Raw genomic sequence first — 27,641 nt, forward strand, 5'->3', positions numbered from 1 at the left:
TAAGAGCCTTGAGGCCTTTTTAAAAAGGCGCTTGAAAAAGAAGCGGACAAAGGAAAACTGAAATTAAGAGGATTTTCCAGTCTGTCTCTGGTGGCTGGTCCAGAAGGATGCCTCAGTTCCTGCTTCTCACCTGCCTCTTTATCACAATAACACTCGTGTCACCAAAGGGTAAGTCTTATGCCAAGTACATGGCACAATGTAATTTTTGTTGTAGGAATTTGCTGTTGTGTACAGGTTATTAAGAGCAAGATTCCAGAATCTTAAATATGGGTTCTAGAATAGTATAAAAGTCATGAATAACCTATGAAGATATGTTTTCAGAGAATTTCTCTTCCATGTGCCATTTAGCCTCTTGCCTGGGCATCCAAAATTTCCATAGATCTGCCATGTCCAAACAACTTTCCACAAGCCAAGTATTTCTTGGATATGTGTAAAAGAAATTCTAACCTCTTTATATTCTAGGCACTTTTATAGTTCCAACTTCAAGAGGGAAAAAAAAAAGATTTTTAGAGGGAAGGATGGAGTTTTTTTTCTTTAATGAATGCAAGGGACTAACTGTGCCCATGAAAGGAACAGATCTGAATAAATCAGTCTTCTGAGTCTTGACATCTGAAAATATGACTTTTGCACAGACTGAGTGAACTTTAAACTGTCGTCCTCCTCAGGCTTGGCACAAAACTGGCCAACATGGCAAAGAAAAATTTAAATTCCAGCTACTAAAAAATTTCTCTCTCCTTTCCCAGTATGAGTTCTAACTAGAAGAGAAAGTGAGAGGAGGTTAAGGTGAAGAGAAGTGTCCTTCTTGGCACTTTTGAAAAGCTGGGTGCTTAATTGCCACTATTTATTTATTCTGGGTAGCTCAGGCCTTGCTCTAGCACCTTCAAGAATATATATTAAAGGCAGTTCCCACTGTGGCTCAGTGGTAAGGAACCCCGCCCCCACTAGTATCCATGAGGATGCAGGGTTTGATCCCTGGCCTTGCTCTGTGGGTTAAGGATCCAGCATTGCTGGGAGCTGTGGTGTAGGTCACAGACGCAGCTCAGATCTGGTGTGGCTGTGGTCGACAGCTGCAGCTCCAGTTAGACCCCTAAGCCTGGGAACTTCCATATGCAGCAGGAGCAGCCCTAAAAAGACCCCCCCCAAAAAAAATATGTATATATATGTATATATATATGTGTATATATATATATGTATATATTTATACATATATAAATAGGTTTGAGACCCTAAAGAGACATGGTAAACTAAATCCCATGTGGTGTCCTAGATCGGATCCAGGAACAGAGAAAGACATAGGCAAAAACTAAGGAAACCTAAACTATGGTTGAGTTAATAATAACATACCAACACTGGTTCATTATTTGTGGCAAAGGTACTACACTAGTGTATGATTATTTTGTAATATGGGAAACTGGGTCCCAATAGATGGGAACTCTTTGTACTAACTTCTCCATTATTCTCTAAATATAGAACTGGTCTAAAAAAAAAATAATCTTAAAGATAGTTTTGGGCTAAGTTTCATCAGCCTGTATCTGCAGCCAGTACCGAACCAAGAATTGCTTAAGCCAAAGTCATCTCTCCCTTAATTTCCTCTCAGCTCTCTCCCCGTTCTTTCCTGGCTTACCCTCCCTCCAGCATCTCCTGTATCCTCCCATCAGACACCTTCTCCCTTCACAGATGTTTTTATTTTATTTTATTCATTTATTTTATTCTTTTTCGCAGCCCTTCTAAGACGTTTGACTCAATGCCATCAGAAAAGAAAAGGAGAACTTTGGGGGCTGGGGATTGGAGTCGAGGATAGGGCTGCTCTTGGGGAAGAGCAAAGAGAGAAAAGGAGAAGAGGCGAGGGAGAGGCACTGAGGGGGAAGGCGGGAAGTAAAGGGGGGGAAGAGGAGGGGCTTCCGGCCCCAGCGCGCGGGCGCAGAATCCCGCAACCACGACCACCCGAGGGGCAGCATCTGGAGTGCTGACTGAACTGTCGGCGACTCCCGATGTCCAGAACCAAAGGGCGGGGATGCATGCTGACCTTTGCTCTCGAACGCCCAGCATCCCGGGTTGGGGAGGGGCGGCCGGGCGGCTGACAGGCGAGCATCCAAGTAAAAACTGACCAGCCCTCCCTCTGCCAGCTGGTCCCCAATTCAGACTTTGAGAGAACCCCACTGGGCTGTTCTTTTTGAAGCTTTCTCACTTGAGAAGTGTATATGTGTGTGCACACACACACACACACGCTTACATATCAGCAGTTCAGGATGCAACATTAGTAATGACCGAATTCCAGACTCCACACATTGAGTGACTGAAGGTAGGAATTTACACCCGTGGCCAGGTTATTAAAGGATTGAATTACTGCCTTAAAAGGCGGGGGGTGGGAGGGGGGGAGTGAAATGACTATATTTAATGTTAGAAAATATTGCACGGGTAACTTTTAAAATATATGCTTATTTTACAGAAGATAGTGGGTAAATTTCTCCAATGTGTGCTATGTATCTCCTTCAACAAGAAAGGAAGTAAACTTTTAACAGATAGCACAAGAAATGATAGTTTGATTTAAGGAAAAACTTCATAAATTGTGAAATAGTTATTGAGGGAGGTTTAGGAATTTCTGTAAAAGCTATTAAAAGTTGAATACCTAACCATTTCTTACAAAATTAGAGCCAAGGAGATGAACCAAATATTTCTATGAATTTGTAATCACCTGTGAAATTGCCCTGGAAACCTTTCTTCATAGGAGAACCACAGCTAGGAGAGCAGATGAAGGAATTTTTCCCTTCTGAGAGGGGAGAAAGTCTGTATGAGGACATTTCTCCCCCTCAAGGGACATCATACCATGATCAGGGCACAGTTGGGATACCTCAGGGACATTTTAAGGGGAGAGTTGTCCCTGCCACGTGTAACTCTGCAAAAGTGTTATTTCCAAAATATGCAATATCCTTCTTATTTCCTGGCCCAATCTGTTGTATTCCCAGTGAGGCTGTTAGCATTTGGCTACACTCTCCTACATATCTCAAGTTTTGATAGTAAACTTGAGTTTGAAGTGTAGACTGGGAAAATCCAAAATATTTTCTAGACAACTTAGATTTTATGTTCATGGCCCAGCCACATTTATTGTGTAGTATTTGCTGACATTGCATTTCCTGCTTACAGAGTGTTATTGGCCTTAATATGAATTCCCTGCCTACAATGTCAATTAAGTCAGCCTCACATGCATTAAGAAGGATAGTTCCTTCTGGCTAACGCTCCTTTCTAGAATTTTTTGGTCTTCTTTGTAAGGACAATTTGCTCACCTTAATTCAGTGCTTCCCTGAAATTAAGAGAAGCAGTGATAATACTGGGGATATTAGTGTCTTCAGTCATTAAAATGTTTTTGATAATATATTTGCCATTATTATTATTATCATTATTTTTTTTTTCTTTTCAGGGCTGCATCTGTGGAATATGGAGTTTCCCAGATTAGGGGTCGAATCTGAGCTGTAACTGCCAGCTTATGCCACAGCCACATCACAGCCACAGCAACACCAGATCTGAGCCACATCTGCGACCTGCACCACAACTCAGGGCAACGCAGGATCCTTAACCCACTGAACAAGGCCAGGGATAGAACCTGCGTCATCGTGGATACTGGTCAGATTTGTTTCCACTGAACCATGACAGGAACTCCTTGTCCATATTGTTTATGCACTAAAAATGCAGACTTGAGATTTTTCTGTATTCTAGACAGTTTTGCCGTGGCTGACTGTGAAGACACAAAGTTCATGATATTTGTAATAAGCTGATGAAACATATACCAACATTCACATAGACAATATCTTTGGTAATTTCTTGGCCAATCAATTGTATATTTCAAGGCAGTTGACCTGTGCCAGAAGCCTTTTCCCTCTCAGTGGAATGAGATTTACACATTCAGTATCCAGCCAAACTGCCCATTAGTGCAAATTCCATCCATGATCTTGCTTACAAATGATCCTCCAACCACTTTTTGAAAAATTCCAGAGATAAAGAGCTTACCACACTGTGGTACAGCCTCTCCATTACTGGGTAGCTGAACTGAAATGCACTTCCCAGTAACAATTTGTTCTTGTTGTTAACAGAATACCCAAGTCCTCTTTCATAAGCCTTTTCCAGATTTTTGAAAACCAATGCATTTTCTTCAGGTTTTTTTTTTTTTCTCTCCAAATGATAGTTCTCAGCTTCTTCTCCAGTAAATAATTGTTATGCTTCCTTCTAACTCTGGTCACCTTCCTCTGGACATCAAGTTTGTCCATTACTTTCGTAAAATATAGTCTCCAGGTCTGAACACTGTGCTTGAACTATAATCTGATAAGTGCAGAGTTCAGTGAGACTATAACCTCCCTTGGTCTGAACAACACTCCTCTATCAGACGATTGCTCTGGATCAAAGGTTTAGTCTAATGTGGACACAAAACCTTAAATAGATTTGAAAAAATTTTTCACATGCAAAAAGCATTTATGAAGTATGTTTAAGTCGGAGTTCCCATCATGGCTCAGCGGAACCAAATCTGACTAGCAACCCTGAGGACGCAGGTTCGATCCTTGGCCTTGCTCAGTGGGTTAAGGATCCGATGTTGTGGTGAGCTGTGGTGTAGGTCACAGACTTGGCTCGGATCCCGAGTTGCTGTGGCTGTGGCTGTGGTATAGGCTGGCAGTTACAGCTCAGATTTGATCTGTAGCCTGGGAACCTCCATGTGCTGCAGATGCAGCCCTAGACAAAAAGACAAAATATATATATATAATATGCAATAATATATATTTGTAAGTCATATACATATGTTTAATTCAACTTGAGGAATCTCAAGCTACTTTTGGGGACATCAGATTATTTCTTTCTCGTACCCCAAAAAGCCAAAATGTAATACCTCAAGGTGCACTCAGGCTATTTTCACTGGGATCTGAAACATCACAAGGTGCCTCTGAGATGTCTTTTTCATTCACAGCCCTAGACCCTTGTTCTGCTTACATCAGCCTGAATGAGCCGTGGAGGAACACTGACCACCAATTTGATGAGTCTCAAGGTTCCCCTCTGTGTGACAACAGTGTGGATGGGGAGTGGTACCGCTTCACAGGCATGGCAGGGGATGCCATGCCCACCTTCTGCATACCAGAAAACCACTGTGGGACCCACGCGCCAGTCTGGCTCAATGGCAGCCATCCTCAGGAAGGGGATGGCATTGTGCAGCGCCAGGCCTGTGCGAGCTTCAATGGCAACTGCTGCCTCTGGAACACCACTGTGGAGGTCAAGGCTTGCCCTGGAGGCTACTATGTGTATCGTCTGACCAAGCCCAGTGTCTGCTTTCATGTCTACTGTGGTCGTGAGTACCTTCCTTTCCCTCTCCCACAAGGCCACAGATGGCATCAAAGAGAAAGTGCCCCCTGAAGTTCAGGCCTGGTAGTATTTCAGGGCCTGAAGAACATTGATATAGGGAGTCGGATACCTCCAGATTGTAATTTCTGAGGTCTGTTCTTATATTGCTGAAAAATCCCTGAAGAATGGAAAGGGAAAGGGACTATGACTTTGATCGGTTTTATTTTGTCTTCATTCCATTCACATAAGACATTAGAAAGTGAAATGTCGATATACGTTACCTAGTGTGGATTTCCAACCTTTTTGAACTTGGAGGACCCCTTCTTAAGATCTATTTCAGGAGTTCTCGTCATGGCTCAGTGGTTAATGAATCCGACTAGGAACCATGAGGGTGCGGGTCTGATCCCTGGCCTTGCTCAGTGGGTTAAGGATCTGGCGTTGCCGTGAGCTGTGGTGTAGGTCGCAGATGTGGCTCGGATCCCGCATTGCTGTGGCTGTGGCGGAGGCTGCCAGCTACAGCTCTGATTAGACCCCTAGCCTGGGAACCTCCATATGCTGAGGTTGTGGCCCTAGAAAAGGCAAAAATACCAAAAAAAAAAAAAAAAAGATCTATTTCAGGGAGTTCCCGTTGTGACTAAGCAGTAACAAACCCAACTAGTATCCATGAGGATGCGAGGTCTATCCATGGCCTTGCTTAGCGGGTTAAGGACTCCACATTACCATGAGCTGGGGTGTAGGTTGCAGATGCGGCTCTGATCCCGCGTTGCGTGACTGTGGCTATGGCGGCAGCTGTGGCTCCGATTTGACTCCTAGCCTGGAAACTTCAATGTGCCGCAGTGCAGCCCTAAAAAGCAAAAGCAAAAAAAAAAAAAAAAATAAAAGATGTATTTCAGACGTCTGTATGGTAGCATTGTGCTTAGTATCCTCTGGTTTTTTAAAAGAATATATAAGGGGAAGAAACTAATTGAGATCAGAATACCTTTAAGTGAATTTTTGTGTTACTAATCCCATCAAAATCTATACACTAAAAAAAAATAGATTGCATAGAAGAATAGGACATAATGCTTATTTAATCTACAACTCATATTTGGTGAGCTTTTCGATCTGCGGCAACTCCATAGTCACCCAAGGGCCTGTGGATCTGAAGTCAGTACTCGTTGGTCTCAATCACAGAACATGTTCTGGGCAGTGTCTCTTTGCACTGGATTCTGTAAACCGTGAACAGCGAGAATTCTCTTGATGTTGGCTAGGAACTCGTACCCCAGGATTGAACTCCTGAGGCTTTCTCATGGATGAGATGGTCCTCTGGGCCTGTCCCTCATGAAAGGTTGTCTTTATCCTCCTGTAGATTTCTATGACATCTGCGATGAGGACTGCCATGGCAGCTGCCTGGATACCAGTGAGTGCACCTGCTCTCCAGGGACTGTGCTAGGCCCCGACAGACAGACGTGCTTTGGTAAGAAACTCATTTTGCAGTAGAAACAGGCTATTAGGAGCAAAAGGACAAATCAAAAACTCTTCCTGACTCAGAGCTCCATAATTTTTCCAGTTTGTGTCTCTGAACACTTGGAACGAAAGCCTCAAGCCAAATTTATGTCATATGTAGGGACAGTGTAGGACTGTGTTGTCTCAAACAGTCATGTGTGGCCATGACATCCTCAAAATGTGGCTTATGTGACTGAAAAACCGAATTGTAATTTTACTTAATTTTAACTGAAAAACTAATGTTTGATTTGGTCATTGGAAAACTGAAAATGTATGGGACAACTTGAGTAAACTGTAAATTTGATGACTCTAAAATACAGATCAAGTATTTCTGATAAATATTTAGCATGCAATTTGAGACGTGCTATAAGTACAAAATACACACCAGATTTTGAAGACTAGTTAAAAAAATAATAATATCCCAATAATTTTAATCTTGATTATATATTAAAATGAAATTTGGGGACATACTGGGTTAAATGAAATATATTATTAAAATTAATTTTACCAATGTCTTTAACAGGTTTTTTATGTGGGAATTTTAAGTTACATGTGTGACTTGTTTTGTATTTCTGTTGGCTAGCTTTTATTGAGAATTATCTAAGAACCTGCACCTACAGCTTCACTAATATAATTTTGGTTTCTCTGAGCAGTCAGAAAGAGTCAGATTATTTGTAGGAAATTCGGAGTTGTCCAACAGGATACATGCTTTTTTTGTCTACAGCTAAAGAAGATAGAGTTGAAAAACCCAAGAGTGAAGCTCATCTCTTTTCCATCTAATGTTGTGAAGCTTTTTGTATTCAGACTCAAGTAGACTTAAAACAAGTCTAGAGAGAAAGGGGAGAACTGCCCCACACCCACCTCCTCTAGAAGAACAGTAGCAAGATCAGGACAGGAGAGGGGATCAGGATATAAAGGGATATAACAGCGTTCTGATTTTAGAAAAGCTTTTGTTCCTCAGTCTCTTTCATGAACCCACTGACCATCCTTAGGCCCGCCTGTAACAGTTGTTAGGGCTCTTGCATGGCCAATTTTGACTATGTGATTTAATGCAAAAAGGTTTGGAGTATGGGAGTCAGTGGTTCCTATAATCCCTCAACCCCTCACAAGTACACACACACACCCACACATACCCACACACACATCTGTTGGAAAATATTTGCCTTCCTTTAAAGAAATTCATTTCTCTGCTTTGGTTTTAATATAACTTTTGAATAGGTAATGTATCCAAATGGCTCCCAAATTAAGCAGCATGAAAGGCATACAGTGAAATTTCCAACTCTCTATCCTCCATGGGTTCCATTACCCCCTCCTCCAACTCCATCCTCCATCCCAAGTAAACTCTTACATTATTTGCTTATGAACCCTTCCAAGGTTTCATCAGCAGATATAAAAATACCTATGTATATATATATATAGGTATTTATATACATACATATATACACACACCTATATATATGTATGTATATAACTTTTCTAAACCAAAGGTCATGTATTATCATCATCATACACACCATTCACATCTCTTGCTTAACAACTTATCTTGGACATCTCTGCCTAGCGGGACATAGGGAAAAGCCCCTGCTTTTTGCCTAGGGTCTCTCTGTTGATTTCAAGGAGGTGATGTGGATTTCCTGAAAGTAGAGGCAAAGTTTTGTGTTTATGTGTTACTTTAGTTTTTGTAATGTAACAATTTAAATTATTTATTATAAATTATGTATTTTGGGGGGCAGAGAGAAGAGTATAGGAGAGTAATATAACAGACATCCATGTCCCCAGATTTATAGCTAAATTTTTCTAACTTTTTCTAAAATAAAAGTTTACAGATACAAATAAAGCCATCGCTCTGTCTCATTTACCCCTCTCAAAACCCTCCCTACCCACCTGCAGGAGTAATTACTGTGTTGGAGTTAGTATGTGTCCTTCTGGTTCGTTTTATTATTTATGCTGTACCCATAACTATATATCATGGTTTTGTGAGTCCTTGAAAATGAACATTAAAATGATACCTTAACCGGAGTTCTCGTCGTGGCACAGTGGTTAACGAATCCGACTAGGCACCATGAGGTTGCAGGTTCGATCCCTGGCCTCGCTCAGTGGGTTAAGGATCCAGCATTGCCGTGAGCTGTGGTGTAGGTTGCAGACGCGGCTCAGATCCCGCGTTGCTGTGGCTCTGGCTTAGGCTGGTGGCTACGGCTCCAATTAGACCCCTAGCCTGGGAATCTCCATATGCCGCGAGAGCGGCCCTAGAAAAGGCAAAAAGAAAAAAAAAAAGATACCTTACCTCATGTGTGCATATCTATGAAATTGGAATCAAGTATTTAGGTTAGGCTGTAAATGACAATAAACTCCCAAAGAACAATGGCTTAAATATGTAGAAGTGAATTTCTCTGGCAGGTAAAAAAAATCAGTCATAAAGTAAGCAGTCCAGGTTTTAGACAGAAGCTGGGACCCATTTACCAGTGTGGCCACCACCCAGGAAGACTGCTGGTGCCTCTGACCATCCACTCAGGCAGTAGAGGCCCAGAGGCCCAGAGGCAGATTCTAATCTTATCAACTATATTTTTCATTTCTACAAGTTTTATATGTTTGGTTTCAGCTGTGCCTTGTCTTCCTATACATTCTTTTATGTTAGTTACCGGCCTTTCTTTCACTGTTTAGTAACTTTTTAAATCCTTGTATTATGGATTTTTTTGGGTTACCCTGTTATCTCCAGTCCAGAGCCTCCCACTTGCTATCTTGCCAGCTTTTTCAACCTGGATCACCTCCTCGTGTGTAATGTTTTATGGCAAACCATCTTCTGTCGTAATTGTTTTGCTGTGGGATGCCACTCTTATCACCTGGAAGTTTTCTAGTTTGCTTGCTTGTTTGTAAACCACTGAGCAGTTTTTCAAATGCTTTTGTCACAGAAGCTTTACCAGGTCCAAGCCAAATTTTGTATCAGTTTCTCTGTTTCAAGATCCCCACGCCATGTGTGAATTCTGAGTTCATATTTCACCCTTGGCAGGGCCTGACTTGGGCTTTAGTGAAGCCTTTTCTCTCTCCTACAGCCTCAGGCATTTGGCTCCTCACTGCTTCCCTGGACCTCGGAGCAGACTTCTCCCCCTTTCATTGTGGGGATACCTTTTCTGGGAGTCCAGACTTGAGCAGGGTTTCAGTTCCAGCCCATCTCCTCTTGTGGGCACAAGGCCATGCCATCTGTCACCTTGTGGGTGTTTAAACCCCAGTCCCTGGCTTATGTCCTATATCCAAACCATGACAAATTTAGCTCCTCAACTTGCCTTTTTTGTTTGTAGAAGGAAGGGGATCGACATATGTTGCCAACTGTGCATTTTTTTTTATAGCAAGAGTCCATATCCTTCGTCAGATTCTTTTTTTTTAAACTCAATAAATTTTATGATTGTACAATGATCATCATAACCCAATTTTACAGTATTTCCATCCCAACTTCATCAATTCTTAAAAAGATTAGCAATTATTGCTTAAGTACAATGCAGGACTATTCTGATCTTTGAAATAGATTTTGAGGGCAGTTGTTCATATTATCATAGAAGACTGCCTCACACACACAAAATTTATCAGACATATTCTCCTGCAGTGTAAATTCCTTTAATGCATATAAAACACAATTTGATTTAGAAGTTTTCATTTATTTAGCAAATCTGTAGAAAGTGAGAAAGTGAGAAAGTGGAGAAAGTGAGACTCACCAATACAAATAGGTGAACCCAGGTTAAAAGGAGCACTTCATTTCCCCAACAGTTTTGCCCTTAGCAGGGAATCAGTAGGCAACCGCTGCCTTCATTCCAGCAGAGGGTAGGTAGACAAATAACTGGGTTGCGGAGACCAGGCCAATAGAAGGGATCATACTGGATTGCAGGGAGGGACTTGGGTTGTGGAAAGGCTATGGACAGAATCTGAAAAGAAGTGGAGATTCTGCTAAGGGGCTTGGGAAAAGACTTTGAGGCTCAGAAGTATGCAAATGGTGTGGTTTCTCCTCTGCAGATGAAAATGAATGTGAGCAAAACAATGGTGGCTGCAGTGAGATCTGTGTAAACCTCAAAAATTCATATCGCTGTGAATGTGGTGTCGGCCGTGTGCTGAGAAGTGATGGCAGGACGTGTGAAGGTGAGATGGGTAAGAAGGGATTCACATCAAGAGTCCCAGCTAAGCCACTGGCTTATTCTTTGATGTGCATGAAACTGCCCAGCATCAGAAGAGAGGAATGCTCTGGCTGTGTAAAGAAGCCACAGATCACCATTACTGAGCATCGCTGCAGGACACTCGTGTTGAAGGCTGAGTGCTGTGTTGATTTTTGTCTCTAAGCTTTAGCAGGAGGGAGCTGTTGCATTTTGCAAGAAGAAGAAGAACACCACACTTTAATTTGAGATATGAAAACAGCGTATTCCATGTTTAATGTGCCCACGAATCACATGGGAACTTGTTAAAATGTAGATTCTGATTCAGTAGGTCTGGGGTCAGGTGAAGATACTGGGTTTCTAAATAATGTCTAAGTGACACCTATGCTGTGGATCCAAGGAACAAGATGATAGAAACCAACGTTTTACAGCAGTGTTTCTCAAACTTCCCTGCTGAGGAGGACCGCCTGGGTGCTTTTAAAGCTGGCCCGTCCCAGGCCTCTCTCCTGGAGACTCTGGCTCAGTGAGGTGGCAGGGCCTTAGTTTGTGGTTTTCCCATGTTCCATAGGTGAGTCTTACTGTCTTGGAAGTTTGGGAAACTGGTCTGCATGAGGTCATATTTTCTACTTGTATGCTTTGCATTTATTGGATATTAATACATTTGGGGAGATAAGTACAGTTATCTATTTTTTTAGTAGTAGAAATGCTGTATACATTTAGTATAATCTTACATAATTAAGTAATAAAAAGACTTTGCGATGTATGTTAAATAACTGAAATGGAAATTGTCTACTATTATGATATGAAACTTAGATAATGTCCCTTCTCCAGGGCATATTTGCCCTTGCAAATTATCCTAACTAAAATGTCATCACTTCCACTTTAATAAGCCCGAATCTCATGACATTAGGAGTGGAGGGTTACCCCCCTCCCAAAAAAAAGCCACACAACTCTTTGCAGATTATAGGAAGAGATAAATAGTTATTATTATTTACAAAGGACAGATGATTTATCTCAGAGGATAATTGAATTTATGGCATAATAGACCGTAATACTGCTTACAAGAGCTCACTTTATTCTAGTTATATTCAAAATAATAAAATATTACCCCAAAAGGAAAAATTAGGGCTAGTGCTCACAATTTAGTTCATGCAACAAAGTTTGCATTATTAACTCAGGGACCATTAACCAGAGTTTCAAACTGCTATCTCTTATAATAAGACTAAATGAAATTTAAATTTTATCAAATAAAGGTAATGTTCTGAATCCCCCTTAAATTTTATTTTATGCAATAATCTTTTCACATTTGAATATTAATAAAATGTTCCATGAGGAACATTTGTAATTATCCATGAGTATTTTATTGGAAATATTACAGTTAATCCTCATATAACTTTAAAACCTAATAATCATTAACTGACAAGCAGTTTAGAAAATAAAATTTGAATATGAATTACACTTTAGGATTAAGATTCATATTTGAAACCGTTAAATTTTATTAATAGTTTAAACATATTTGTTTCTTTAGCTGGTCCATTAGATGAGCATGTCTTCTTTTTTAAAATAAAAACTCTTTTTAAGTAATTTTTATTATGCTCTTTTATTTGAAAGAATTATATTCTAGAAGAAAATACAGAACAGTAAAAGAAAGATAACTAACATGACCCACAATCCTATTCGCCAGATATAGTCATTCTAAACATTTTGGTATATCTTCATAAGAGACTTAAAATTCTTCAAGAATTTTATATAAGAATTTCAATTTATGTTATACTTGGCAGTTTTATTTTTAATTTATTCATTTACTTTATGGCTGCACCTGCAGCCTATGAACATTCTCTGGATCGGGGATTGAATCCAAGCTGCAACACCTCACTGGGGCTTGAACCCCTTCTGCAGCAACCTCGGCCACTAAAGTCAGGTTCTTAACCTACTGAGCCACAGGAGGAACTCCTGTGCTTTGCATTTTTCGACCTGGAAATATCCAGAGTGAACATTTAGTCCAACCCCTTCATTTTACATATATTGAAATTGAGACCCAGGGAAATTAAATGACTTAAGGAGGATCATTCTTAAGAAAAAAAATCCTATTAATATTAATTTTAATATAGCATATTTTTATGATTCTTCTAAGCCATCGTATAGCATTTTCAGCTACTTCAAAAATCCATAGGAATACTTCTACATTTTTAACTGTACAGATTTACAAACAGGTAATAGCCTCATCTCTCCTAAATTTTTCAAAGATTAGTTTCTTGCACATTTCTCTGTTTCACAAAAATTGATTCAGCCCAAGTTAATTTATTGATATTCCAAACAACTAATTTTTTTTTACTATTATTGAACCGAGAGTTATAGCTATAGCTGGAAATTGGCTCATATCTTTCCTTGAGCATCTTAAATGATTTGAAAGCATTCCCTTTTATTATCTTACCCCTAGAACAGCAAGCTTTTTCTGCATAGACCAAATAGTAGATTTTTTTTAGGCTTTGTGGACTATACAGAATCTATTGAAACTAATCAACTCTGCCCTTATAGTGAGAAAGAAACCCACAGACAATAGGGAAATGAATGGACATGACTCTGTGCCAATAAAACTTTATTTACAACATGTAGCAGGCCAGAATTTGATAACCCATGATCTAGAAGATAATATCCAGAGCCCACAAAGATTATTACTTTTCCTCTGCTAATTATAACATTATGTGGTAGTTTATTCATTTTTCAATTGAATATTTTTCCTTTTTGTCCATTTGATTGAGTATGCTTTTTGAAAATACAAAACTTTTAAAAAGGAAACTTTAAAAAACTGCCTCATAAGAGGAATGTCACAGAGGGCTCTGTGGAGTGGAGTCCCTCAATGTGCTGTCAGCCCAAGGAACATGGCTCCAGTGCTGTTATTCCTGGAGGAGAGAGGCTGGTGACCCAACCAACTGGTAATAATTCTGATTAACTCTGATTTAGCTGTTCCAGGTGAATTTATATTCTCTCAGTTTCTTTTACATCCATAAGACTATAACATTTCAAATTGGGTGGATTAAATGTTAGCGCAATTAAGAAATGACTTCTGAGTCTTCCTCCCCATAGTTAGTCTAACCATGAAAAAAACAGACATATCCAGATTGAAGGGCATTCTACACAATGACCGGCTTCAATGGTTAGAGCTGTGTGTGTTGTAAGACTGCTCTTACATTTAATAAACTTCTCTGTGGATGTCCCTACATGTCTCAGTGACTGATTTGGGCCCTGGTGATACTGTGATAAGTCAGGTATGATGCCTGATGCAAAGCACCAGTCCAAGAATCAGAATTCTTGGGGAAGAGGACTACAAGATCGTTCCCTTTTCTTTTGGTTTTTACTGCAGACATTGAAGGATGCCACAATAACAATGGCGGCTGCAGTCATTCTTGCCTTACGTCTGAGAAGGGCTACCAGTGTGAATGTCCCCGGGGCTTGGTGCTGTCTGAGGATAACCACACGTGCCAAGGTAGTGTATGGACAGGCTTAAGCTCTGCCCTAACTTCCGACCCACCCAACTCTTCACCCCCCCAAATCACCCTGCCTTCCTCACCCAAGTGTGTCAAGAGTCTCATCTTTTAGAATACCAACTCTTTCAGCAGTGTGTATTCACTCTGGAATCATTTTTAAAATGTTGCAAAAAATACATCATAACATTTACTGTCTAAATCAACTTTAAGGAGATAGTTCAATAGTGTTAAGTATATTCACAGTTTTGTGCAACAGATCTCCTGAGCTTTCTTATCTTGCAAGACTAAAACTCTATACCCATTAAAACAACTATTCCTCATTCTTTCCTCCCCTCAGTCCCTGACAACTGCCGTTCTACCTTCTGTTTCTATGAAGTCAGCTACTTTAGAGCCTCATATAAGTGGACTCCTACAATATTTATCTTTTTGTGATTGGCTTATTTCACTTAGCAAATTGTCCACAAGTTCCATCCATGTTGCAGCAAATGACAGGGCTTCTTCCCTTTATAAAGCTAGTCCACTGCATAACAGGGGTATGCAGATATCCCTTTGAGATCCACCTCTTTTTTTTTAGGGCCACAGGTGCAGCATATGGAAGTTCCCAGTCAGGGGTCGAACTGAAGCTACAGCTGCCAGCCTACACCACAGCCACAGCAATGCAGGATCCAAGTCGTGTATGCAACCTACATCACAGTTCCCGGCAACGCCGGATCCTTAACCCACTGAGCGAGGCCAGGGATCAAACCTGCATCCTCATGGATACTAGTCGGATTCATTTCCGCCACGCCACAACAGGAACTCCTGGAGGTAGTCTTGCAAGCCGTATTTAAACTGGCCGAAGACAGCTTCAGACAAACATAATGTAACAGAAAAGTTCAGAAAACATTAGGCAATAGACGTGTGGATCACATTAAGCAAGAGGAATGTCTCGGGAAGCAGTTGTGGGAGCCCTAGTTCTGCAGATGTATCCTTAATCCACTGAGTTAGGCCAGGAATCAAACCCGAATCCCCATGGACACTATGTTGGGTTTTATTTTGATTTTGTTTTGTCTTTTTGTCTTTCGGGGGGGCTGTACCCGCAGCATATGGAGGTTCCCAGGCTAGGGGTCGAAATGGAGCTATTGCTGCCGGCCCATGCCACAGCCACAGCAACACCAGATCCAAGCCGTATCTTCAACCTACAACAAAGCTCATGGCGACGCCGGATCCTTAACCCACTGAGCAGGGCCAAGGATCGAACCCACAACCTCATGGTCCCTAGTCTGATTTGTTTCTGCTGCACCACAATGGAAACTCCACTATGTCAGGTTTTTTCACCATCTGAGCCACAATAGGAACTCCTATACTATACAATTTTTATGTTATGCCTTCACATATTGTCCAAGAGTACCCAGAAGTATTCCTTTTAGGGTATTTGTAGAGTCTGAAGAAGTGAACGTTTAAAGAAAAGCAATCTCTTTATATTAAATTAAAGTGGAATTTATAGTCAGTGTTTATGGTTTACTGAGCAGTGCAAGGACAATTTGGAACACTTCCCCAAGTGCACTAAAACTGTTTTTATTACCTCTGTTTTATGAGGCGGTAATTAATGGTAAAGTCGAAGCAGTAGCATTATGTAATTTAAGCCTGTATCAAAGCAGTCTTGTTTTGTATTGCCAATAAATTGTGTTTGCACTAAAAGTTCATCCTTTAGGTGTTGCAGGGCATGGAGTTATGCTAGCCATATTTTGAAATAAATGTCTGTTGAACTGAAACTAAAACACAATATTTCCTCATTTGGGAAACAATATAATATTTGAGGAGCATCATTTGAAGACAACCTTGGGAGGTAGGAGTAGCAATTTGTTTTTTGAGCCTCATAGATTTCCTTAAGGCTGGAACAAACAGCTCAAGTTGTAAGAGGGTGAAGTTATGTCTCCTAGGAGCCTTCTTCCCCTTTTCCCAATTCTGCTTTCCTGCTTCTAACAGCAGCCCCTGTCCCCGCAGTCCCTGTGTTCTGCAGGTCGAACACCATTGAAGTCAGCATCCCCAGGGACCTGGTCGGCGGTCTAGAGCTCTTCCTGACCAACACCTCCTGCCGAGGAGTGTCCAATGGTACCCACGTCAACATCATCTTCTCCCTCAAGACCTGTGGCACGGTGGTCGATGTAGGTTCTTCCTGGAGGACCCTCGGGAAGTTACCAAATCCGGTTATTTGGGAGGTTGTTGACAGAGGTGTGCCGTGTAGCTTGTGTCATAGATGAAATATTTCCATAAGGAAGGATGGAACTCAAAAAATCATATGCCATTCATTTAACAGATGTATTATTGAGCATCTGCTGTGGTCCCAGCAGCACTGGGAGGACTGTGAGTTAGGAAGAATTCTGCTCTTTCTATTCTCAAATAGAACCATCTGTCCAACATATGCAGGCATTTTTCTGAGTGCATCAGCACCAGTACCGGGAGGCAGACCGTGTCTCCTCTGACCAGTTTTTACCTGAAGAAAGCGACTGGTAGAGATCTCCATGTATGAGATAGCAAATGAGTTCATGGATTGAGTCAGGTAGAGGTAAAAGGTTCGTACTTTCATCCAAGAATCTGGGTACAGCCCCAGGCTGAGGAGCCTGAGGGGTATGTGAAATAAGATTCCTGACTTCTAAGAACATACAAGGTAGTAGTGAAATGACATCACACACAAAATATAAATTAAAGGCCGGGGCTCTAATTGGAAGGTGGTGTAGGAGCCCAGAAAGAGACAGACACTGGAGCAGTCAAGACAAGTGGGCCTTGAATTGGGGTGGAAGCTTGTGTGTGGTTTAGGCAGGCGGAAAAGGAAAGAAAGAGCATTTCCAATGGGAAACAAGTGAGCAAGTCTCAGAGCTGGGAATTCTTGAGGCTTATGCTGAGTGAATGGGCAACACAGCCAGACTGGCAAGGAATTCAGAGTGGAAGAGGACAGTGGAAAAGTAGATATGGGGAGACTATACTTCCAGAGATCTGCCTTGTGTGCTAGGGTGGGATGTTTGGGCTTTTCCGCCTGGGAATGAGATTAAGCAGGCACTCTTAGGATCATGTCAATAGTGAGTGAGATGGATAGAAAAAAAGAGGACCTGGATCCAGAAGATCAAGGCAGAGGCCCTTGTGACCAAATATTTACTGTACTCAGGGAAAATCAGAGAGCTAATCAGACTGGGGGCGAGACATGGAGGAGAGATTGGAGAAGTTCCCACTTGAGGCAAACTGTGTTTGTAGCCCTGTGGAGAATCGAATGGAAATGCCCCAGGATGAGTCGGAGTATCTGGCACTCAGGAGAGCGGACAAGGCTGGAGATAAGGAGCTGAGAATCATCCACATAAATGTGATAGCTGAAGTCTGTTTGAGTTGAGTACAAGGTCATGCTGCAGCATGATCACCAGTTCTAGGTTTCCAGAAAAAAAAAAAACACACGTAGGAGTTCCCATCGTGGCGCAGCGCAAACAGAGGTGATGGGTTCCATCCCTGGCCTCGCTCAGTGGGTTAAGGATCCAGCATTGCCATGAGCTGTGGTGTAGGTCACAGACGGGGCTGGCATCTGGTGTTGCTGTGGCTGTGGTGTAGTCTGGCAGCTGTAGCTGATTTGACCCCTAGCCTGGGAACCTCCATGTGCCATGGGTGTGGCCCTAAAAAGACCAAAAAAAAAAAAAAAAAAAAAAAAAGCAGAAGCTTTTCTTCTCTAAAATATCAGAGCTTTGAATTTGCTGATTCTGCATAGCTCAGGTTTTATGACTAACACTCCAAAGGAATGTGTGGGTTGAGCATGAAATGGTATGTAAAGCTCTTAACAGTCAAAACATCTTACTAAAAAGAGGAGAGGCAATTAAAAAAAAAAAGCTTCAGGCTTCAACAACCAAATCTTTCATACTTTCTGATGTAAAGAGAAATTTGGGGAATATTACGGTTGCAGGGAGGGGACTCTGTGGAAATAAACGTAGACTCTTTCTCCACTGGCCCAGGTGGTGAACGACAAGATCGTGGCTAGCAACCTTGTGACAGGTCTACCCAAGCAGACCCCAGGGAGCAGCGGCGACATCATCATCCGCACCAGCAAACTGCTGATCCCGGTGACCTGCGAGTTCCCGCGTCTGTACACCATTTCTGAAGGCTACGTCCCCAACCTTCGCAACACCCCGCTGGAAATCATGAGCCGCAGTCACGGAATCTTCCCGTTCACCCTGGAGATCTTCAAGGACAATGAGTTTGAAGAGCCTTACCGGGAAGCTCTGCCCACCCTCAAGCTTCGCGACTCCCTCTACTTTGGCATTGAGCCCCTGGTGCACGTGAATGGCTTAGAAAGCCTGGTGGAGAGCTGCTTTGCCACCCCCACGTCCAAGATCGATGAGATCCTGAAGTACTACCTCATCCGAGATGGGTAAGCAGGCTGCTTGGACAACGGATTCGCCCCCCACCCCTCCCCGACCCGCCCGGTCCACACCCGCCCACACCCGGTCCACACCCGCGCGAGCAAACTCTTTTCCTAAAACCACGCTGCAGTCTTACGAGTTCCTATTTGGTTCAGAAGCCAAGCTCTTAATTAGTTCAGAAACCATTTATGGATCTTTCGGTGGTAAAAACTGGTGAGGGAGAGGGGAGTTGAAAATGAGTGCAAGGGGTCTAGCTCATTTGGCTGACCTGATGCCCTTACCCAAGATGAAAGGACATAGGTAGAAAAGCAGATTTGATGTGAAAATATTGAATATAATCACTCCAAGAAGTAATATTGTATTGTAAATGCCCACAGGATACTAGAGGTTCAGTGGGCTGTTGGAAATGTCTATCAGTTGGACCCAAGAACAAATTCAAGACTAGAAACAAAGGACAGACAATCACTCCTGTTTACAGTTGAAACTATAGGATTTTTTTTTTTTTTTTTTTTTTTTTTTTTTTTAGGGCCGAACCCACGGCATATGGAGGTTCCCAGGCTAGGGGTCGAATTGAGCTACAGCTGCCAGCCTACACCACAGCCACAGCAATGCAGGATCCAAGCTGTCTGCCACCTACACCACAGCTCAGGACAACGCCAGATCCTTAACCCCCTGAGCGAGGCCAGGGATGGAACCTGCAACCTCACGGTTCCTAGTCAGATTCGTTTCCTCTGCGCCATGACGGCAACTCCGAAACTAAAGCATTGATTAACTTGCTCAGACAGGGTAGAGCATGGGTGGCAGGTGGGGGCTGGAAAATGCAAGGGGCTGAGAAAGTGGAAACAGCAAATGTAGACCCCTCTTTTAAGAAGTTTGATAGTGAAGGAGAGAGAAGAAATACTTGGTAGATTTTAGGAGAGGAAAGATCAAGTGAAGTTTGTTTTTGTTTGCTTGTTTTATACATAGGGACTTCCATATTTCCTGAGGATGCTTGGATTGGGAACTTTGTGTGTCTCTGTGTATCTTTGGAATCCTAGCAGTTACCACACCCCCTGCTTAATTCCCAGGAAAATTACACTCACTCCTCAAACTCAGTATTTCATCAGTTTCTTCTTCACGCTCAATGTCAGATGGGACATAGCTCAAGCAGGGTCAGGACTTGCAGCTTAGGAAGAGCGGAATGGTCTAATAAAAGCACCATAAGATGTGCCCTGGGTTCATGCCCTTTGCTAATTGGCCTGACAGACACTGAAATTTCTGCTTTGCTTTTATCTCCCCGGATCTCTCCCCACAGGAAAACTTCACCTGCTGCTGTCAATCTCCTGCAGTGATTTTTCAACCCCTGATGCACATTAGGATCAACTGAGAAGTATTTTTTTAATGTAGCAATGCCTCAACCTTGTTCTCTCTAGTCTTCTCTTACTGCCTTAATTCCAGCCCTCACTATCTCCCACCTGGACAGATAAAACACTTCCTAACCAGCCTTCCTCAGCTCCATGGAGCCCTGGTATCCAGTCAAAAGAAAAAAAAAAAAGAAGAAGAAGAAGAATATATATAGTCAGATCCCTGCTGAAAACATTTTGATGGCTCTTGCTTTCCTCTGGTTGGTAAATTTAACTGTTTACCAGTAGGAATACTTCTAGCTTCAAATTCCTGTAGCCTCTTTAGCTTGTTTTCAGATTCTGGAAAATACATCATTCTGAGCTGCTTTGGATGGCTGATAGTGGCCTGGAGCCCTTTGGATTTCTTTCCATCCTAAAATGTTCTCCACAAAGTTTTAAAATAAAAAGTAGAAGTAAAGTATTATGATAAATACTCATTCCCTAATTCATTAGGCTAATATTTAATGAACTTTACTGCAGGCGCGGCATTGAGGTGAAGGAAGGGAGGTTTCTAGGTCACATCAGAAGGAATCAGAGAAAGTCTCATTGAGGAAAGAAACTCCAATGAATCTTGAAGTATCATTAAGAATTAGACAGGAAGAATACACATAACGCGGTTTGCTTATATTTATCAACTATTTGATTATTCATTGTCCAACTTCGATTTAAATCAGGCTGATTTCCCCTGATTTTTAACACATCTGATTCACCTCCCTCTAGTTATAGTTTAAAGGCCTACGCTTCGAGAAGGCAAATAATTTAACATAAGCCTGAGCAAAGCAGAAAATTTATCTCCAGAAAAAGAAAAACATTGAATTCCAAATCAAATATCAAACAACTTTTTGGTAATCAGTTCTTTTAGATTCTCCTATATTATTGATACTTTCTTTTAGCACATGAACTTGGAGCTGACAAACTAGCATTATCTAACCACAGCAAACACCAAATCAAGAGCCAGAATTTGTCTTGGATTCTATTCTGTAATGTGTTACCTTGAAACAACTCTTTCTGCCACATTTTATCTTTCTCTCTCTCTCTCTCTCTCTCTCTTTTTTTTTTTTTTTTTTTTTTTTTTTTTTTTTTTTTTTAGGGCCATATCCACGGCATATGGAGGTTCCCAGGCTAGGGGTCAAAACAGCTGCCAGCCTATGTCACAGCCACAGCCACGTCGGATCCAAGTCGCATCTGTGACCTGCACCACAGCTCACGGCAACACTGGATCCTTAACCCATTGAGCAAGGCCAGGGATTGAACTCACAACCTCATGGTTTCTAGTCGGATTTGTTAACCACTGAGCCACGAAGGGAACTCCTGCCACATTTTCTCTTTAAAAATAATAGTATTTTTACTACTCATCCATAAAAAAGAATGAAATAATGCCATTTGCAGCAACATGGATGGACCTAAGGAGTGTCATACTGAGTGAAATAAGTCAAAAAGAGGAAGATAAATATCATATGATATCATTTGTATGTGTGTGGAATCCAAAATATAATACAGATGAACTTATTTTACAAAACAGAAACAGATTTATAGACATAGAAAACAAAATTATAGCTACCAAGGGGGAAGAGCGTAGGGGAGGAATAAATTAGGAGTTTCAGATTAACAGATACAAGTTACTATATATAAAATAGGTAAACAGCAAGATCCTACTGTAGCACAGGAAGCTATATTCAGTATCTTATAATAACCTGTAATGGAAAAGAATATGAAAAAGGTATGTATACATCTGCTGTACACCAGAGACTAACATAACATTGTAAAGCAACTACAATTTTTTTTCTTTAATTTTTTTTTTTTTTTTTTTTAGAGCTTCATTTGTGGCATATGGAGTTTCCCAGGCTAGGGGTCCAATCAGAGCTGTTGCTGCCGGCCTACACCAGAGCCACAGCAACGCCAAAATCTGAGCCACGTCTGTGACCTACACCACAGCTCATGGCAATGCTGGATCATTAACCCACTGAACAAGGCCAGGGATCGAACCTGTAACCTCATGGTTCCTAGTCAGATTCGTTTCCACTGCACCACGACAGGGACTCCCCCCCAAATTTTTTTTTAATTAATGTATAGTTAATTTACAGTGTTGCATCAATTTCTGCTGTACAGCAAAGTGTATACTTCAATTAAAAAATATCCTTAGGTAAAGATAAATTGAAAATGGGAGTTCCTGTTGCGGCGCAGCGGAAACAAATCCGGCTAAGAACCATGAGGTTGCAGGTTCGATCCCTGGCCTCGCTCAGTGGGTTAAGGATCCGCGTTGCCATGAGCTGTGGTGTAGGTCGCAGACTTGGCTCGGATCTGGCGTGGCTGTGGCTGTGGTGTAGGCCAGTGGCTACAGCTCCTACTAGACCACTAGCCTGGGAACCTCCATATGCTGTGGGTGCAACCTTAGAAAGCGGAAAAAAAAAATTGAAAATGCTGAGACACTTAGATGAAGTGCCATTTTAACATCATGTTACAGTCATTATCATAGGTTCATAGGTAGTGGACTATAAGCTCTCTGACATCACAGACTATACTGTTCATCTCAATCTCCTCTGCAGCGCCCAGCAGAGTGTGTCACACAGATTAGATATGCACTAGGTATTTATGAGAGAACATAATTAGAAGGTGGTATAAATTCATTTACCCTCAGGAAATGAAAATGTGTACATGGACACAAGAAATAACGGGAACTGCATAATGTGTTTAGATCCTCTCAGTGCAGGGCGATAAGGTACCACGGGCAACACAAGTCATGGTATCTTATTTTTTTTTTTTTTTTGTCTTTTGTCTTTTTTGTTGTTGTTGTTTCTATCTCTTGGGCCGCTTCCGCGGCATATGGAGGTTCCCAGGCTAGGGGTTGAATTGGAGCTGTAGCCACCAGCCTACGCCAGAGCCACAGCAACTCGGGATCCGAGCCGCGTCTGCAACCTACACCACAGCTCCACGGCAACGCCGGATCGTTAACCCACTGAGCAAGGGCAGGGACCGAACCCGAGACCTCATGGTTCCTAGTCGGATTCGTTAACCACTGCGCCACGATGGGAACTCCCGGTATCTTATTTTTAAACAATTTTATTGGATTTTTCAGCTGCCCTTTAATAGCAATTAGCAATGACCTAGAAGGTGGTTGTGTGTCGAGCAAGTATCCAGTTTTATAGTCTTTGATATCTGGTCCCCGCTTTTTTATTGGCCTGGTAGGCGGGGAGCTATGAAGTATCCATTAAAAGGAAAATACAGTCGGGAAAAAAAGTTCCTTTTGAATTCAGAATAGAAACTATATAATAGATATAAAATACATGTGTAAAATAGATAATACATAATAGAATAAATAATACATGGGTGAGTCCTGGTCTTTAAGAAAAAAAATGGTTGATCAATGTTAAACCTTGGCCTCAAACTGGAGAATCTGTAACATCTCTTTTCCCCCAGCCAACCCTGTGGTGAGCCTAGGAGTTTCACTTTGAGTGACAGACCTGAGATTAAAGCCCAAAAGCCCTGTCAAACTAAGATTTAGCATTAAATTTGGGAAAAGAGGAATGAAAACATTTTGGAGGTGAATGACCCGTCCCCACTAGATCCAGTTATTCTCTAAGAAAGTCACATTTTTATGCAGCACTTTGTTGTACAAATTGGCATATGCTCACCTTTGGATCCCCTTCAGGAGTGAGTGTCTTTTAGGTGTCTGATGAATATAATGAAATCTAGTTAAAGAAAAGCCTTATATCGATAATAAAGTCTGTGAATGCAGAATTCCTGCAATATATTACAAATGAAAATTCAGCCTTACAAAGATACCTTGGTTTCAGAAGATATCTTTGAAACAAACGTCATTGCCATTGCTAATATTTCAGCACATCGACTTAACAGGAGGTCCCTTTGCCCAGTTTGTGGGTAGAGTGAATGAGAATGGGACAAACAGCGTTAATGAGCAGGGCTGTGTCTGAAGATGCCTTCTAGAGTCATTTTTCCTTCATTCTCAGAAATCTTGAGTGCAGCCCAGCCTCCTCCACCCAGTTTGCTTCTTCTTGGACCAAAATGTTGGACTGGATTGTTTTTCCATCTCTGTTTAAACAATCAAGTCTTACGTGCTATCCTGTCCTACTTCCAGCTGTGTTTCAGATGACTCAGTAAAACAGTACACATCACGGGATCACCTAGCAAAGCACTTCCAGGTCCCTGTCTTCAAGTTTGTGGGCAAAGACCACAAGGTGAGCTGAGTTCCTTTACCTCGTTAAGGTGTGTCTCCTCCCCAGCCTCCCACCAATCTGAGCCTTCCTTCTTGGTGTCCCAGTCTGTTCACATTCTACAAGCCTACGATTAGGATCTGCATCACCTCTGTGAAAAATACTATGCAACTGGCCATCCAAAAACTCAACACCCCTATGAATGTCACAATTATCTGCCCTCTCCCAATAAAATAATTGTGCTTATTCAAAGAAAATGCTATATGATTATAGTGTAAAATCCTTGTGAGCAGATGTGGTTGAAACAGCCTGTATAGTGGTCACATGGCAAAAGATATGGGATAATATCCACAGAAAAGACAAATAGTGAAAATGGTAGATATATGCCAATCAAAATAATTATAAGACTATTTTATATGTATTACATTTATAAAAATTAGAAATCCCAATTTGCAAGGCTACAGGGAGATACACAGGGGCAGTGTAAATTGGTATACTTTCTGGAAAGTTATCTGACGTGTGATGAGCACAAAATTATCATATTCTAAAAATTCCGATTCTGATAGCTTCTCAAAATAAACAAAAAGACAAGCATTATTTGTTGAATGTGATTATAGAGCACTGTTATAAGAGAGGGGTTGTTTATACCAAACAAACAGTATATCGATTAATGCAATATTAAGTAGTTAATGTAGAATAAAATATAGGAAAAGGAAATATGAAAAAGCATTGTCATAAAAATTTATATGCAGTTGAATATGATACTTTTTTTTTTTTTGTCTTTTTGCTATTTCTTTGGGCTGCTCCCACGGCATATGGAGGTTCCCAGGCTAGGGGTCCAATCGGAGCTGTAGCCCCCAGCCTAAGCCAGAGCCACAGCAATGCAGGATCCAAGCCACGTCTGCTAACTACACCACAGCTCACGGCAACACCAGATCATTAACCCACTGAGCAAGGGCAGGAACTGAACCCGCAACCTCATGGTTCCTAGTCGGATTCGTTAACCACTGCGCCATGATGGGAACGCCTGAATATGATATATTTTTAATGTATATACATGGATAGAGGTTATGAGGCCGTGTGTGTGTGTGTGTGTGTGTGTGTGTGAAGTTTCTTTCTTTTTCTTTTTCTTTTTTTGATAGAGTTGTTAAAACACTTAAACAAGGAAGTTTGAGACCAATAGTCTTCTCCATGCTGCCTTTACATGCATTCATGTCCTGTCCAGCTACATCACTGTTCTAGAACACTTAGCTAACCCTGATCTCCCTCCTCAACTAGGGAGCATGCTTTGGGAAGTTACTTGCAGGAAGAAGCTTGCAGAAAGAATTTGTCCTTTTACACAGAGGTACATGGAAGCCCATGTTATGCCCAGACGTTGGGGTGAAGAACAAAGATTATAACGTTACTAGCTGTTGTCCTCACAAAAGTGTCTCCCGTCTCCACACAAAGGCAGAAGTTATGGATGCCGGGTTTTAAATCACCCACCTGCCTCACTGTGTTTGTCACCCTACTAAATGTGTGAATTTGGCTAAGTCCATTAACCTCCAGTTTCCTCCTCTGTGGAACAGAGATGGCATCTACTTCAAAGGTGGTTGTTTAGCTGAAATGAGATAATACGTGTGAAAGGTTTGGTACAGTGTCTGGCTTCTAGTAAGGGCCCCACGAGTGGCAGCTGCTATTGCTCTTTTTATTCATTATAACTCCGATCCTTCCAGGAGGTGTTCCTGCACTGTCGGGTCCTGGTCTGCGGGATGCTGGACCAGCGGTCCCGCTGCGCCCAGGGCTGCCATCGGCGAATGCGCCGAGAGGCAGTTGAAGGAGAGGATGCTGCTGGCCTGCAGAGCCAGATGCTGACAGGTGGCCCCATCAGCATCGACTGGGAGGATTAGGACGACCCAACGCCCGAGTTCTGCTTGGGGTTGCTGCCTGATTGGATTTCTTGCACTCTGAGAACACCAGCCCACACCCTAGAACACCATGCTGCTTTAAACCTCATACTGTGGCTTTAGACAAACTGCCAGAACCAGCTCACTCTGACTCTAGCCCACTGGGTCAGGAAAGGTCACCTCACTGCTACCCTACCTGTCCTCGTGGGGCTTCATCCTCCGGATGTCAGAAGCTGCAGGGGTACCTAGAAAGCAGCTCACCCCAGTGCCCCCCCCTTTCCTCCCTGCAGTAGAACACCTAGTGTAGGATGCAGCAGCACCATTAAAATCAGAAGGTGAGCATAGTATTGCAAATTAGGAACTGAAAAAAATCAAATAGTTGCTTGAAATTATGACTTAAACACCCACTGACTCCTTAAGTATGTAAATAACCCAGAAATTTCCATTCAAATAAAGAATGGTTATAGGGGATTTGGAAGTTTATCAATATGTGTGTACTAAAAAAATACTATTTGGTTTTTCTCTTGCACCATATTTTCTTCTGAGGTTTTTATATTGTCTTAATTGAACTATTTGCAATTAGTGAATGTTAATAAATTCATTAACATGCATTTAAGTGGTTCAGTGACTGAACTATGGACAAAAATAAAATGTGGAAACCTTTCGGCATTTTATGTCCTCAGACTGATAAGGCAATAGAAAAGGGTATAAAATTATACTGTATTATGTAGGGGCTTAAATACATTTTATTGAAATAAATATCCTAAATCACAGAGATAAATGTTATCTGCAGTGAAATCCAATTCCTTAATATGCCAATTCATTTTATGGCTTCACATAAGACCAGAAAGCAGTTTTTCTTCTTTTTCTTTTTAGAAAGGGCTGCAACCAACCATTTGAAATAGAACCAGTAAAATTAGCAAAAGGAAGGGAAAGGAGGAAATGACCTAGACCAGGGGTTGGAAGACGCTTTCTGTAAAGGGCCAAAAGGTAAATAGTTTAGACTTCCTGAGCCACACAGGCTCTGTTACTGCTACTCGGCTCTGCTCTCCCAGCACAGGGGCAGCCATAAACACATGTGAGCCTGGCTGCGTTCCAGTAAAACTTCACAAAAACAAGTGTTTAGGTGTGATTTGGCCCACAGGCCTTCATTTGTTGGTCCCTGACCTTAGAGGCCCTCAGGCCTCACTGCCTCAGAATCATTGAGGAGTGTTTATAAAATGCCAGTACGTAGGTACCATCCCCAGAGATGCTTTTTTTTTTTTTTTTTTTAATGCTCCTCAGGTGATTCTCATCCACAGTCAGGGCTGAGAACCACACAGTTTAGGGAATGGCTGTCTGTCTCTCACTCCCCTCAGTTTTTAGGGACTTCTCCTAGCTGTCTTCAGTGGCAA

The 27,641-nt window shown here is 41.7% G+C and overlaps 1 protein-coding gene across 2 annotated transcripts; it reads left to right on the forward strand.

Annotated features, from left to right (window-relative positions):
- OIT3 (oncoprotein induced transcript 3) lies at window positions 1-27,028 on the forward strand. Of its 2 annotated transcripts, none has more exon segments than NM_001244899.1 (9): window positions 1-168; window positions 4,952-5,326; window positions 6,668-6,775; window positions 10,807-10,929; window positions 14,305-14,427; window positions 16,415-16,575; window positions 18,400-18,815; window positions 24,286-24,385; window positions 26,077-26,858. In NM_001244899.1, coding segments are annotated over 9 exon segments (1,641 nt in total). In that variant the 5' UTR covers window positions 1-107; the 3' UTR covers window positions 26,251-26,858.
- The last annotated feature ends 613 nt before the right edge of the window (window positions 27,029-27,641 follow it).

This window comes from Sus scrofa, chromosome 14 (genome assembly GCF_054392235.1).
Source record: "Sus scrofa isolate SSC_HxYL_T2T_F1_AM1 chromosome 14, Sscrofa_HxYL_maternal_Yorkshire_Landrace_v2.0, whole genome shotgun sequence".
Classification (NCBI taxonomy): Eukaryota; Metazoa; Chordata; class Mammalia; order Artiodactyla; family Suidae; genus Sus; species Sus scrofa.